This window comes from Salmo salar, chromosome 10 (genome assembly GCF_965601325.2).
Source record: "Salmo salar chromosome 10, fSalSal1, whole genome shotgun sequence".
NCBI lineage: Eukaryota > Metazoa > Chordata > Actinopteri > Salmoniformes > Salmonidae > Salmo > Salmo salar.
In genome coordinates, this window is record NC_138300.1 from 44,332,330 (window position 1) to 44,346,961 (window position 14,632).

General features: G+C 40.1%; 1 protein-coding gene and 1 long non-coding RNA gene across 4 annotated transcripts in view; one reads left to right on the plus strand and one right to left on the minus strand.

Moving 5' to 3' along the window:
- The window catches only part of LOC106560444 (G protein signaling modulator 2), a 24,668-nt gene continuing 10,036 nt past the window's right edge, over positions 1–14,632 (plus strand). The window contains exon 1 of one of the 3 annotated variants that reach the window (XM_014123358.3): positions 1–136. Coding sequence is in view for 2 of the 3 variants with exons in the window: in XM_014123356.3 (XP_013978831.2) it covers positions 12,435–12,499 (65 nt within the window). In the remaining variant the exon portion in view is untranslated. Of the gene's footprint in view, positions 137–12,234; positions 12,500–13,863; positions 13,992–14,632 lie in introns of those variants that run through there. The other 2 variants (XM_014123356.3, XM_014123357.3) reach the window with 2 other exon arrangements.
- On the minus strand, positions 862–6,312 carry LOC123724410 (uncharacterized). Its single transcript, XR_006756948.2, has 3 exons — positions 5,461–6,312; positions 3,014–3,122; positions 862–2,920 (listed from the first exon to the last, which is right to left on the minus strand). It is a non-coding gene; the product is annotated as an uncharacterized LOC123724410 (long non-coding RNA).

Here is a 14,632-nt window from a genome sequence, read left to right on the forward strand (position 1 = left end):
TAAATAAGGAGAGGATTTTTTTTTTTACTATAGCAAGGTCTTTGCTAAAAATCAACTTGAAAACAATATATAGCATTTTGCTGTTAGGTTTCTAAAGTCTAAACCTCTTTGAACGGTGAATTTGAATACACTTAAGGTAAGTTTGTTTAGTCTACTATGTGCCAGATGACTCCACGTATGACAACTTTTGCTTGTTAACTTTGGGGCACATAAATATATATGCACGGAAACGTCGGCGAAATACATGAATATGGAGACTACTAACAATTTTTTTGTATTGTCTTGCGAATGTTGTAGTCTACTGGCCTGGTCCCGTTTCCCGATATCGATGGAACTTAAGAGTGTTTTAATAGTCCATGAGCCAGGGGAATCGGTCGACGATGTCTCAGAATTCTATTTTTGAAGGTTTAAGTCCTTAGAGTTGGGAAATGTGTGATAGCAGTGCAGAAATGATAACTTTCTCTGTGTTATCACTCTTTTTTTCATCCCCCCATCCCATACATTTTCCCTATAGGAATTTTCCCCAATGTCAAACAATGTCAGTATACAAGATATTGCTCAATTATACCCTTTGATCAGGTGTCATTGGAAAACTTACATTCAAAGCTATCCATTAGACACATTTTCGGAATGTTCAGGTAAACAGAACTTTGACTTCTAGGGTACATATCAGAATAACCTGTATAAATGGCTTTAAAAAGAAAACCCTGATATGTTTTAAGTGTTGTTTGACAAGTTCTGAAATGTTGTGTATTTTAAATCACTATGAACGTTTTCAGATATTTTTGGGCACACTACAATTATATTTCATACAGGTATGGTAATGCAAAATTCTCCAATAAGACCCCATTGAGTTGTTTGGGTGAATTCTGTGAAAGCCCTGCATCTACAAATATTTCTAAAAACCAGTTCTAGTAGTGTGTGCGCAATTTGGTGCCTCTATTACCAAATGTACAATCCCAGAACATAGCTGCCCCATTACATGGCATTCTATGGCTAAGCTTCCAACATTCTAATGTCAATGGCACAATATGGGCAGCGTGCAGCACCAGCTATCACACATTTTCCAACTCTAGGGACATAGACCTTCAAAAAAATCACTGAGACATTGTCGGCCCAAGTTAGCCCGACGACCCCAATTTGGGGGTCTGGCTCATTGACTACAACTGCCGAAGATGTGACACGTTTCCCAAAACACCACTCAAACAACCTGGACTCAGGGGTAGACGTAACATAGTAAATGTAAATCTGTCTCCCGCCATTTAGTATCATGTGTTACAGTTCATATGGTATGTCTTGATTTGTGGATGTCCATCATCCATTTTATATATGTTACGAATTACAATTTGTATGATATATTACGAATTCCACTAGCGTTAGCTAGCTGTTCCCATAGACTTCCAGTCATTGAGCCAAACAAAGTCAGCCTCAGCAGAAATATATACAGTGCCTTCAGAAAGTATTCATACATACCCCTTGACTTATTCCACATTTTTCTGTGTCATAGCCTGAATTCAAAATGTATTAAATTGTAAAAAGTTTATCACCCATCTACATACAATACCCCACAATGACAAAGTGAAAACATGTTTTAAGAAATTGTTGCAAATTTATTGAAAATGGAATGCAGAAATATATAATTTACATAAGTTCACACCCCTGAGTCAATGCTTTGTAGAAGCACCTTTGGCAGCGCTTACAGCTGTGAGTCTGTTTTGTGTAAGTCTCTAAGAGCTTTCCACACCTGGATTGTGCAACATTTGCCCATTATTCTTTTCAAAATTCTACAAGCTCTGTCAAATTGGTTGTTGATCATTGCTAGACAACCATTTTCAGGTCTTGCCATAGACTTATGTAGATTTAAAGCTGCAACATGTAGTGGCTTCGGAAAGTATTCAGACCCCTTTACCTTTTCCACATTGTTAGGTTACAGCCTTATTCTAAAATTGATGACATCGTTTTCCCCCCTCATCAATCTACACACAATACCCCATAATGACAAAGCAAAAACATGTTTAGAAATCTTAGCAAAAATTAATATACTGAAATATGACATTTACATAAGTATTCAGACCCTTTACTCAGTACTTTGTTGAAGCACCTTTGACAGCGATTACAGCCTTGAGTCTTCTTGAGTATGACGGTACAAGTTTGGCACACCTGTATTTGGGGATTTTCTCCCATTCTTCTCTGCAGATCCCCTCAAGCGCTGTCAGGTTGGATGGGGAGTGTTGCTGCAAAGCTATTTTCAGGTCTCTCCAGAGATGTTCGATCGGGTTCAAGTCCGGGCTCTGGCTGGGCCACTCAAGGACATTCGGAGACTTGTCCCAAAGCCACTCCTGCATTGTCTTGGCTGTGTGCTTAGGTTCGTTGTCCTGTTGGAAGGTGAACCTTCGCCCCAGTCTGAGGTCCTGAGCGCTCTGGAGCAGGTTTTCATCAAGAATCTCTGTACTTTACTTCGTTCATCTTTGCCTTGATCCTGACTAGTCTCCCAGTCCCTGTCGCTGAAAAGCATCCCCACAGCATGATGCGGCCACCACCATGCTTCACTGTACACTCTAAAAAGAAAAGGTCCCTGGGGTATCATTTAAGGGTTCTTCAAATTGAATTTGTGGGGGAACCCCTATAAGTTCTTCGAATAACCATTTAATAGATCCTTGAAGAACCTTTTGGTGTTCATTTTTGAACTACCCCCCTCCCCTATTATTAATAATAATCATAACAATAACACAATATTTTAGTTCAGTGTTTATTATGATTTTAGTGGCAAAGCAGAATCAAAAAGTCTAAATGAGGTAAACTCCCAGCAGAGCCCCAGGTCCAATGGATATATCCTCTGGCGTGTTGATGTTAATGTCTTGATGTTCTCCGTATCCATAGCCAGAATGATTTTGCAGTGTATGGTGAGCGAACAGGTTTCCTGTTATATTCAGAGGTGTAGAGAGGGTAAGTCTGAATCTAAAAATAGTAAATACATATGATTAACAAAACATGCCCACAACAGAATAAATACCTTGGTTTTTGTGGTGAATGTTTACATGTGATGGGAGGATGGTACATGTGATCTGCGTAACATACCGATACCAATTGACATACCTGTGTATGTCTCCACGTCTGAATACCTACAGACACAAAAGTGAGCAGTTCAGTCATCTGCACCCAATACAGCTAGCCTTTAACATAATTCTTATAGCCTACATATTCTTACTAGAGGTCGACCGATTAGAGGTCAACCGATTATATACACAAGTATGTATTTTTAAATCTGCATATTTAGTTAATATTGCCTGCTAACATGAATTTCTTTTAACTAGGGAAAATGTGTCACTTCTTTTGCAACAGAGTCAGGGTATATGCAGCAGTTTGGGCCGCCTGGCTCGTTGCGAACTGTGAAGACTATTTCTTCCTAACAAAGACAGCCGACTTCGCCAAACGGGGGATGATTTAACAAAAGCGCCTTTGCGAAAAAAGCACAATCGTTGCACGACTGTACCTAACCATAAACATCAATGCCTTTCTTAAAATCAATACACAGAAGCATATATTTTTAAACCTGCATATTTAGCTAAAAGAAATCCAGGTTAGCAGGCAATATTAACCAGGTGAAATTGTGTCATTTCACTTGTGTTCATTGGACGCAGAGTCAGGGTATATGCAACAGTTTGGGCCGCTTGGCTCGTTGCAAACTAATTTGTCAGAATTTTACGTAATTATGACATTACATTGAAGGTTGTGCAATGACTATGAAATCACACACACACACACACACACACACACACACACACACACACACACACACGCACAGTGAAAGTATTCATACCCCTTCCCCTTTTCCACATTTTATTATGTTATAGCCTTATTCTGAAATGTATTAAAATATACATTTTTCATCAATCTACACACAATACCACATAATGACAAAGCGAGAAAAGAAATGAATAATTATGTTTGAAAATGTATTAAAAATTAAACTAAAAAGTATTCAGACCCTTTGCTATGAGACTCGAAATTGAGCTCTAAGGACACAGATGCCTCCATCATTCTTAAATGGAAGAAATTTGGAACCACCAAGACTCTTCCTAAAGCTGACCGCCCGGCCAAACTGAGCAATCGGGGGAGAAGGGCCTTGGTCAGGGAGGTGACGGAGAATCCGATGGTCACTCTGACAGTGCACCAGAGTTCCTCTGTGGAGATTCCTTTATGGTAGAGTGGCCAGATGGAAGCCACTCCTCAGTAAAAGCACATGACAGCCCACTTGGAGTTTGCCAAAAGGCACCTAAAGACTCTCAGACCATCAGCAACAAGGTTCTCTGGTCTGATGAAACCTAGATTGAACTCTGGCCTGGATGCCAAGTGTCACGTCTGGAGGAAACCTGGCACTATCACTACGGTGAAGGATGGTGGTGGCAGCATCATGCTGTGGGGATGTTTTTCAGTGGCAGAGACTGGGAGACTAGTCAGGATTGAGGGAAAAATGAGAGTAGTACAGAGAGATCCTTGATGAAAACCTGATCCAGAGCACTCAGGACCTCAATGGAGCGAAGGTTCACCTTCCATCATGACAACGACCCGAAGCACACAGCCAAGACAACACTGGAGTGGCTTCGGGACAAGTCTCTGAATGTCCTTGAGTGGCCCAGACAGAGCCCGGACTTGAACCCGATCGAACATCTCTGGAGAGACGTGAATATAGCTGTGCAGCACTCCCCATCCAACCTGACAGCGCTTGAGATGACCTGCAGAGAAGAATGGGAGAAACTCCCCAAATGCAAGTGTGCCAAGCTTGTAGCGTCATACCCAAGAAGACTTGAGGCTGTAATCGCTGCCAAAGGTGCTTCAACACTTTACTGAGTAAAGAGTCTGAATACTTATGTAAATGTATTATCCGTTTTTTATTTTAAATACATTTGCAAAAATGTATAAAAACCTGTTTTTTGTTCGTCATTATGGGGTGTGTAAATTGATGAGGGGAAAAAACGATTTAATACATTTTAGAATAAGGCTGAAGTGTTACAAAATGTGGAAAAGTCAAATGTCTGAATACTTTCCAAAGGCACTGTATACATATTTTTTGCAGCACTGCTAAATGAATATAGGGGAAACACTGAATACTAACACCAGCAAAAAATAGCATACTACCAAGTGGACCAACCAGCAAAATGTAAACAAGGGAGCAAATGCATCCCGTAATAGGTCCTAAGAATATGATAAAGGTTAAAACCGTTGTACTAATCTCTAAGGTAGGTCATATTCTTCAAAATCAAGGGGTTTATTTCATTAGGTTGAAATACTGTCTGTTAGTCTCACCTCTTGGTGTTTTAGAAAAATAAAGTCTGAATAATTGGACAGGATATTTGGCAATAAATAGGTGAATAAGAACTTCGGTGAGATCTTCTTCATTCATCATAATTTGGATGAGTCTCTTTTTACTCATCTCAATTAAAGTGTTAGCCCTCTTACCTTCTGTTCCACTTCCTGACTCCAGCATGGTGGGCTTGTTGCAGCATGTTCATGATGTTATTGTATTTCAAAGCCTCAAAAGTGAAACCACATTTTCTATCAGGTCCTGACATATTTCTGGCTGGCTCCGAGATCACCTATTCTAGCGCTTTTCTCTGCTGTGCTTCTCTTTTTTCCCATCCATCCAGAAATGTCATTAACTTTCTCTGGGCCTGGGGCAGAATCCCCGTCTCTCATCAGTCTTGAAAGTAGGTAAAAGAGGCTAAAACCACGGTTGAGAATGAGAAGCCTTCCAATTGGCCAAACTAACATCGAGACTGAATTGCAGGCAGGCAGCTCTACTGCGAAGACCTCTGTGAATGGTTTCCTTTTACACACGCTCCCTGGTCTGCAGTCTCCTCCTGGGTTGTGATTACTTTGAATCCTCCACAGGATATTGGCCCTAATCTTACTGTATGTTGTTACTGCATTAGATTACTGAGAGAGCACATTCAAATTGGAACTGGAACGCTTTAGTCTATTAGTCCACCATAACATTGGATTTAGAGTGCTTTTCAATAGGCTTGGGCGGTATACCGGGGTATTTGGAAAAAGCCCCAGGATGGTTTTTCAATATCATCAATACATCAACTATTTATTTGAAGTTTTTCAAAACATTTGAATATTTTAAATGAATACCTGCAGTCAACTTGTGCAATACGTTAGGATATCAAGCAGATTGCATTCTTCATTTCACCTGACATATTCTTTGACATTATGAAGTTTACCGTAGTTCCCCAGCACAGTTGAGCCAGTCAGGTATTTGTTTGTAAATAGCACAACGGGAGAAAGCAGGAGCTGGTGAGGTCATAGCATTCAATATCTATCGGTGAGTCTCTGTGAGGCGCAAATGAGGTGATGAAGTTACACTTGTATGCAATTCACTACTAAATGTTTACCATCAGATATATTACAATGGCTTTCTGCAAGAAGTCAAAGTACTCTGGATGAGTTAGCTGTACAGTTGCCATTTCTTCCCCTGTGCTTCCTACTAGCGTTTTTTTCTCCTCCCTTTTTCTCTCTTCTGCTCTGTGTACACACTGCTGTTCCTTCAAAAAAGCATGCATCACAACTTTGTTAATTTGCACAATTTATCGTAAATATCCACACTCACCGAAAATGACATGCAGTAGTCACTAGCTATGCGTGAATAAATTTATGAGCTGGATTTGCCTGTCTTTGCAATTAGTTATGTTAGTTTTCGCACGTTAACATTTAGCTAACAGCGTCTATGTAATTTCGCTATTAGTTTGTGCTAATGTTGTTAGCATTCTGGTAAATAGAGCCCAATGGGCTTTTCATGCGTTTTTAGCATCCCCCTTGTGTGCTATGCCAGCAATGACAATATGAACATCTGGATACCCCTGAAGCCTACTTACCAAACCAAGGCCATCTACTTTGTGCATGATTTTTACAACAATTGTTTACAGACAGATTATTTCACTTATAATTTACTGTATCACAATTCCAGTGGGTCAGAAGTTTACATACACTAAGTTGACTGTGTCTTTAAACACCTTGGAAAATTCCAGAAAAAGATGTCATGGCTTTAGACGCTTCTGATAGGCTAATTGACATCGTTTGAGTCAATAGGAGGTGTACCTGTGGATGTATTTCAAGGCCTTCCTTCAAACTCAGTGCCTCTTTGCTTGACATCATGGGAAAATCAAAAGAAATCAGCCAAGACCTCTGAAAAAAAAGTCTGGTTCATCCTTGGGAGCAATTTCCAAACGCCTGTAGGTACCATGTTCATCTGTACAAACAATGGTACGCAAGTATAAACACCATGGGACCACGCAGCCGTCATACCGCTCAGGAAGGAGATGTGTTCTGTCTCCTAGATATGAACGTACTTTGGTGCGAAAAGTGCAAATCAATCCCAGAACAACAGCAAAGGACTGTGTGAAGATGCTGGAGGAAACGGGTACAAAAGTATCTATATCCACAGTAAAACAAGTCCTATATCGACATAACCTGAAAGGCCGCTCAACAAGGAAGAAGCCACTGCTCCAAAACCGCCATAAAAAAAGCCAGTCTACGGTTTGCAACTGGACATGGGGACAAAGATCGTACTTTTTGGAGAAATGTCCTCTGGTCTGATGAAACAAAAATAGAACTGTTCTGCCATAATGACCATTATGTTTGGAGGAAAAAGGGTGATGCTTGCAAGCCGAAGAACACCATCCCAACCGTGAAGCACGGGGGTGGAAGCATCATGTTGTGGGGGTGTTTTGTTGCAGGAGGGACTGGTGCACTTCACAAAATAGATGGTTCCATGAGGATGGAAAATTATGTGGATATATTGACATCAAGACATCAGTCAGGAAGTTAAAGCTTGGTTGCAAATGGGTCTTCCAAATGGACAATGACCCTAAGCATACTTCCAAAGTTGTGGCAATATGGCTTGAGGACAACAAAGTCAAGGTATTGGAGTGGCCATCACAAAGCCCTGACCTCAATCCAAAATTTGTGGGCAGAACTGAAAAAGCATGTGCGAGCAAGGAGGCCTACAAACCTGACTCCATTACACCAGCTCTGTCAGAAGGAATGGGCCAAAATTCTCCCAACTTATTGTGGAAAGCTTGTGGAAGGCTACCCGAAATGTTTGACCCAAGTTAAACAATTTAAAGGCAATGCTACCAAATACTAATTGAGTGTATGTAAACTTCTGACCCACTGGGAATGTGATGAAAGAAATAAAAGCGGAAATAAATCATTCTCTCTACTATTATTCTGACATTTCACATTATTAAAATAAAGTGGTGATCCTAGGACAGGGAATTTTTACTAGGATTAAATGTCAGGATTTGTGAAACTGAGTTTAAATGTAAGGTGAATGTAAACCTCCGACTTCAACTGTATATGCCTATAGGTGTAGTTGGCTTGATTTGAAACTTAATCTTTTAACTTTTTTATTGGATTTTCTATAGTTAACAAATGCAATAAATATGGCACTTCACAAAACAAAAGCAGGTCATACATTCATAAATAGTTACCTTCCTAGAATATGGGAAGGAAGGGAAGAAGGTGTGCATTTCCTAAGATTGACATAAATGCTCAAGTACAAACACATACAGTTCCAGTCAAAGTTTGGATACACCTACTCATTCAAGGATTTTTCTTTATTTTTTTACTATTTTCTACATTGTAGAACAATAGTGAAGTCATCAAAACTATGAAATAACACATATGGAATCACATAGTAACCAAAAAAGTGTTAAACAAATCAAAATGTATTTTATATCTGAGATTCTTCAAGGTAGCCACCCTTTGCCTTGATGACAGCTTTGCACACTCTTGGCATTATCTCAACCAGCTTCATTAGGTAGTCACCTGGAATGCATTTCAATTAACAGGTGTGCCTTCTTAAGTTAATTTGTGGAATTTCTTTCCTTCTTAATGTGTTTAAGCCAGTCAGTTGTGTTGTGACAAGGTAGGGGTGGTATACAGAAGATAGCCCTATTTGGTAAAATACCAAGCCCAAATTATGACAAGAACAGCTCAAATAAGCAAAGAGAAACGACAGACCATCATTACTTTAAGACATGAAGCTCAGTCAATACGGAAAATTTCAAGAACTTTGAAAGTTTGTTCAAGTGCAGTCGCAAAAACCATCAAGCGCTATGATGAAACTGGCTCTCATGAGGACCACCACAGGAATGGAAGACCCAGAGTTACCTCTCCTGCAGAGGATAAGATCATTAAAGTTACCAGCCTCAGAAATTGCAGCCCAAATAAATGCTTCACAGAGTTCAAGTAACAGACATCTCAACATCAACTGTTCAGAGGACGCTGCGTGAATAAGGCCTTCATGGTCGAATTGCTGCAAAGAAACCACTACTAAAGGACACTAATACAAAATAAGAGACTTACTTGGGCCAAGAAACAGAAGCAATGGACATTAGACCAGTGGAAATTTGTGCTTTGGTCTGGAGTCCAAATTTGAGATTTTTGGTTCTATGGTCTCCGCATGTGTATTTCCCACCGTAAAGCATGGAGGAGTAGGTGTTATGGTGTGGGGGTGATTTGCTGGTGACACTGTCAGTAATTGATTTAGAATTCAAGGCACACTTAACCAGCATGGCTACCACAGCATTCTGCAGCGATACACAATCCCATCTGGTTTGCGCTTAGTGGGACTATCATTTGTGTCTTCCGCATTTAACCCAACGCCTCTGAATAAGAGAGGTGCGTGGGGCTACCTTAATCGACATCCACGTCTTTGGCGCCCAGGGAACAGTTAACTGCCTTGCTTAGGGGTAGAACGACAGATTTTTACCTTTGCTATTATTCTAATGAGCTCCGCCTCCAAACGGGCAAATTTGGTTGTTCCACACCGGACCAAATCTCTACCAATCATAGACGTCTTAAGTTTCACGTTTAGTATATTCGCTAGCTAGCAAAACATACTGTAGCTACCAAGCTAAGGACACTGCACAGACTTGGCAGCTGTTTCATGGAAACTAGCTAATCCATTGTGATTTAATTATAATGTCAATACTAGCTACAGTGGTTCACTAGCTTGGTGGAAGTGTTTAGTGTTGTGTGCATTACGTTTGTACACTTAGCTAGCTACCATCCCATAGCCTACATTGCATATGAAGTGTGACTGGCTCATCCATGGATGTACAGAGAAAATGCCCTATTTGTTTCCACTTTTTTTGTTTGCTCCCCCACATAGGGGTTTGTGCATTCTGATTGGCTCATAGTCAAGTTGTTGGCCAGTGACAAGCATCGCAATTCTACAAAAAAGAATCATCACTACCAGGGTCAGCACGCAGCAAGTACCGCTTTTGTTCTAGCAAGAGAAAGAACAGCCTCCCACTGTGATAAGTACCTACGGCAGTGAGATTCTCTGTGTGTTTCATTCTTTACAGAGGGTCAAGGATCATACCCCCAAGGCATGCTAACCTCCCATGTTATTGGTAATGGTGAGACATTAGCATGTCTTGAGGGTGTGATCTTTGACCCTCTGTAACTTTCTCACTCATCATTATTCACGATTAATTCAGGATTATCTGTATTCATAGTAGCATCCACATTTATTGTCGAGGTGTTTAGAAACATATTCTTATAATAAAAGTGACTACAAAATGGCTATACATTATTTACCATTAATTTCTATTGGGCACAAAATAATCTGAAACATAACGTAGAGTGACAAGCTTAATATAGTCATTTTGTGCTAGGAATATGGGACCAAATACTAAACTTTTGACTACTTTGTTTATACACTTTTTTTAGGGGTGTTAATATTTTTGACCACTAACTTTTTGAGAGAGAAAAAATAATTTTTAAACACTCTTTCTCTGAGCAAATATTAGTATACAATAATATAATTTCCCAAGTTTTTTGAGCATGCAATATAGAATTATTTATTTTTTACAGTCATTGCCCACTGGGCACACACTGGAAATTACGTTGAACCAACGTGGAATAGATGTTGAATTGCTCATCTTTATCAAGGTTGTCAATAATTTCAGAATAATTTTGGGCTTGAAGTGACAAATCTGAACTGCCCACTTTTTTGAAATACGTGTGAATGTGGTGTCTTCCTATGATGTGACATACAAATTATTTTCAGCCTACATTTCTTTTCGGTTCTGGGTTTTATTTTAATGTTACCACCCACCAGCATATCATTGTTTATAAATCCAAAAATGCTGCAAAGTTATTCCTCTTTGCGACTGAGGTGAGCCAAACAGCCTTGTGTCCACTTGGCTGCCTGAGCCTCGGAGCAAATTAAAATAGTGTGTGCAAATGTATTTTTGCACCTCCACTTTTTTTTTTTTACCAGAAAAGTATCATAATCCATTGGATCATTTGTAAATGTTCACTTATTTAGCTAGTCAGTATACAAAATGTTCTCCCCTAAATCAATGTTGATGACAAATCCAGCTTCAGAACCAGCCATAGAGCCAGCTGGCTAATCTTTTGAATACAGTGTAGTTTAAAAAAAGCAACAGATAACATTAGCTAGCTAGATAATGTTAAGGTTAGAAAGATGGATAGGTAGCTAGATAGATAAGGTTAGCATGCTAGCTACACTGACAGCTGTCAGTTCCCTATTTGTTGGTGTTTATCAACTCCACATGGGAATTCACAAACATAATTTGTATAAGTAGCCTTTGAAGAATGACAGAGGTGGAACTTAAACGTGCATTCTTCTCAAGGCCAGGAAATCACATCAAAATAGTGGCCGTAACTTCCTGTGTGGGGAGAGGGGGGGGGGGGGGGGGGGGGGGGAGGAGTTAAGACTTTTTCTAGTAGATGTTTTTTAAGACCCCTTTTCTAACTGTGACCAGAAATCAAAGCCTTTGCTTTTTCCAAATTTATAGGTTTGTAAAATGGTTGAAAAACATATCTATGCCTTAATTTCCCCAAAAAATAGACTCTTATTTTTCATTTGACACCATTTGATATGCTCCTATGAACTTCACATGTTGGTGCGCATGGCTCCTTTTACATTGAAATGACCTTCACCATTGATATGTCCAGCTGATGCAGCTTCTGGCTACTGTACCTGTGTCAGTGGGTCAGTGTTGCTATGGTGCTGCACATGGAGAATAAGGCCTTGCCCTCACCCAGCATCTCCAGTTTCCCTCTAATGGAACAGAGATGGGGAGATCGAGGGTGATTGAGAGATGGAGAGTGGAACAAGTGAAATGAGAGAGGTGGAGCTTACTTTACCTGTGCGAGGTCTTTGTTCCCTTGTAGAGTATTTGTGTGGGGTATTTGTGTCTCTTGCCCTCTGGCACTCACACAGCAGTGGCTTCATGACTGTTTGCATCTGGTTTAGATTTATTTAAGCAACTGAATTTTATTTCTCCCAGATGGTTGGTTGGGATCCCCCCACCATGCTCTACAGCTCTCTTTTTCCCCACCTGGTTTTAATGTGAATCACATAAGGACTTCTCTGCTTGCTATGCACCCAAATGGACACCAGTGTTTATCTGTTAAGTGCGCAGGACAAGCAGCAAGCTCTTCATGTCCGCCACAGGTATGTGTGTTCTCTCCTCTCATTTTGGGCATGTAACTATGCTGCCCTTTTTGGAATGTTGAAGACTTGCTGAGTGCTCATCAATTAAAGGGATCTGCAAGCAGAAATATTATAACAAATTATACCATAGTCTAATTCAAGAAAAAACTATTTTCCCAGGGCAGTAGGGAAGGAGTATACTAAAAATCATATCTGGCGTATTATCGAAAATTGGTTGTGTTTATTTGTTCAGTGTATTTTGGTTAATTCAGTGTTCAGTCTGTGTTCCCTGTGGTGACAATGACAGGGGTGTTCTCAGTCTCAGTAAACCTACCCCCAGTGGGAGGCCAGTGATATGGAGTTGAGAGGCCTGTTGGAGTAGACAAAAGAGGCCTGGGTTGTAAGCAGTGTCTCGTTCCTGTCAATATTTAATAGCAGAATGAAACATTAATAACAATCCTCAAGCGATTGACTTGCTTTCAAATGTCTATACAGTTTGGCTTCTGTCCTCCACAGTGCACAGTGTGTGAACCCAACCACACATTGGTGGGAACTCTCCATTTTGGAGCGTGTTTCTGAACTGAAGAATATTTCAAAATGTATACAATTCTCATTTCACAGACCGGTTTTCCTGGAATATAGACCTAGTCTGAGAACATCACTTACCCTGACAGTCGAATACGTTGACGTGTTGACAAACAGCCTTTGAGGTTTTTGGTAGAAAGCCATAGGATTGAATCCAATCCAGGGAATTCTATGTTTAAACTCCCAGTTCATATAGATTGCATAGCAACGTCTCTCTTGCTTGTAAAAATAGCCCGCCCCATTTCATGGGAGTAAAGAGCCAGGTCAACAGCAAATAATCTCATGTCATCGCCATGTCCTTGACCGAATCCTTAATTCAATATAGCCTAACTCAGAGGCTTGACCTAACCAGTGCCTGGTCATTTGGTGTTGTGGAGCTTTGATGCCAATCTGTTCTTGTGAAAGCTAGTTTGTGGACATAGTGGTTGACCATAGCATACACCCAAGCCTAGGGCACCTTGGGCCAAGACAGTCATTAATGAGATAATGCACTAAATACACAAGTGGATTTCTACAGATTGGCTTTATTTACCTGATTGAAGGATAAGGAGAGGGCTACAACAGTGCATTGTGGGGAATGGAGTTTTTACCCTGTTCAATATGCTGCTGTGGTATCTGACTTCATGATATCTGTGACTTAAGCCTTGTTCACACTGCAGGCCTTAATACTCAAATCAGTTTTGTTTTTCAAATCTTTTTTGGACTAATGACTGTCCAAACAGCAAGTTACAAATGACCAAATCAGATTTATGTGTGTTTCTGACAAGGCTACGCTAGTTGTCATAGTAACGACGGGTGTGTGTGCAGTGGTGTAGACTGATTGGTGGTGCATGTGCTTACTATCACTCAGAAGTTATGTAGCAAGCTAAGGTGACAACAATGCCCGCTATGGACATTTCTCCGTTGCTTTGATGTTCCCAATCATAGGGTAAGAACACTTTTAAAGTCTCAAAGAATAAGATAATCCAACTTTCAAAATGAGTCCTAGCTAGCTGTTTTGCTTTCTAGCACATTCACTAATTTGTTTGTAAACAATTAACAAGCTAATTAGCTACCACATGTTCTTTTCAAACTGTCAACAGAGTAGCTAGCTAGCAAGCAACAAGATATACCAAATAATAATTTAAAAAACAATAGAGAGCAAATAAATCAGATTTTGACCTTCAGACACAAGTCACATGGCCAGGAATCAGATTTGTATCTGACTTCAAACCACCTACAAAGGTGGTTTGAAATGTGGCTTGAAATATCCGATTCCATGTGCAGAATGCAGGAAAAAGAACAGATTTGAATCGGATACGGAAATAAATAGGAGTCACTTCAAAGTGCCAATGTGGACACGGCTAAAGAGTCCGACCTCACTGAATCTCATGTACGGGTTCACTGCATCTCATCTCGTCTCTTTTATTAAGATCTGTTTCAAGACAATAACATCTTTCAATAAGTGTCCAGTATTATGGCTAACTGCTTTATTGTGACACCAGTAAAAAGGAGTGAGTTTGACAGAGTGCATTAGTCGTCCCCGGAGCCACTTAGTAGCCCCTGTAATTACCTCTGAACATGCTGGCT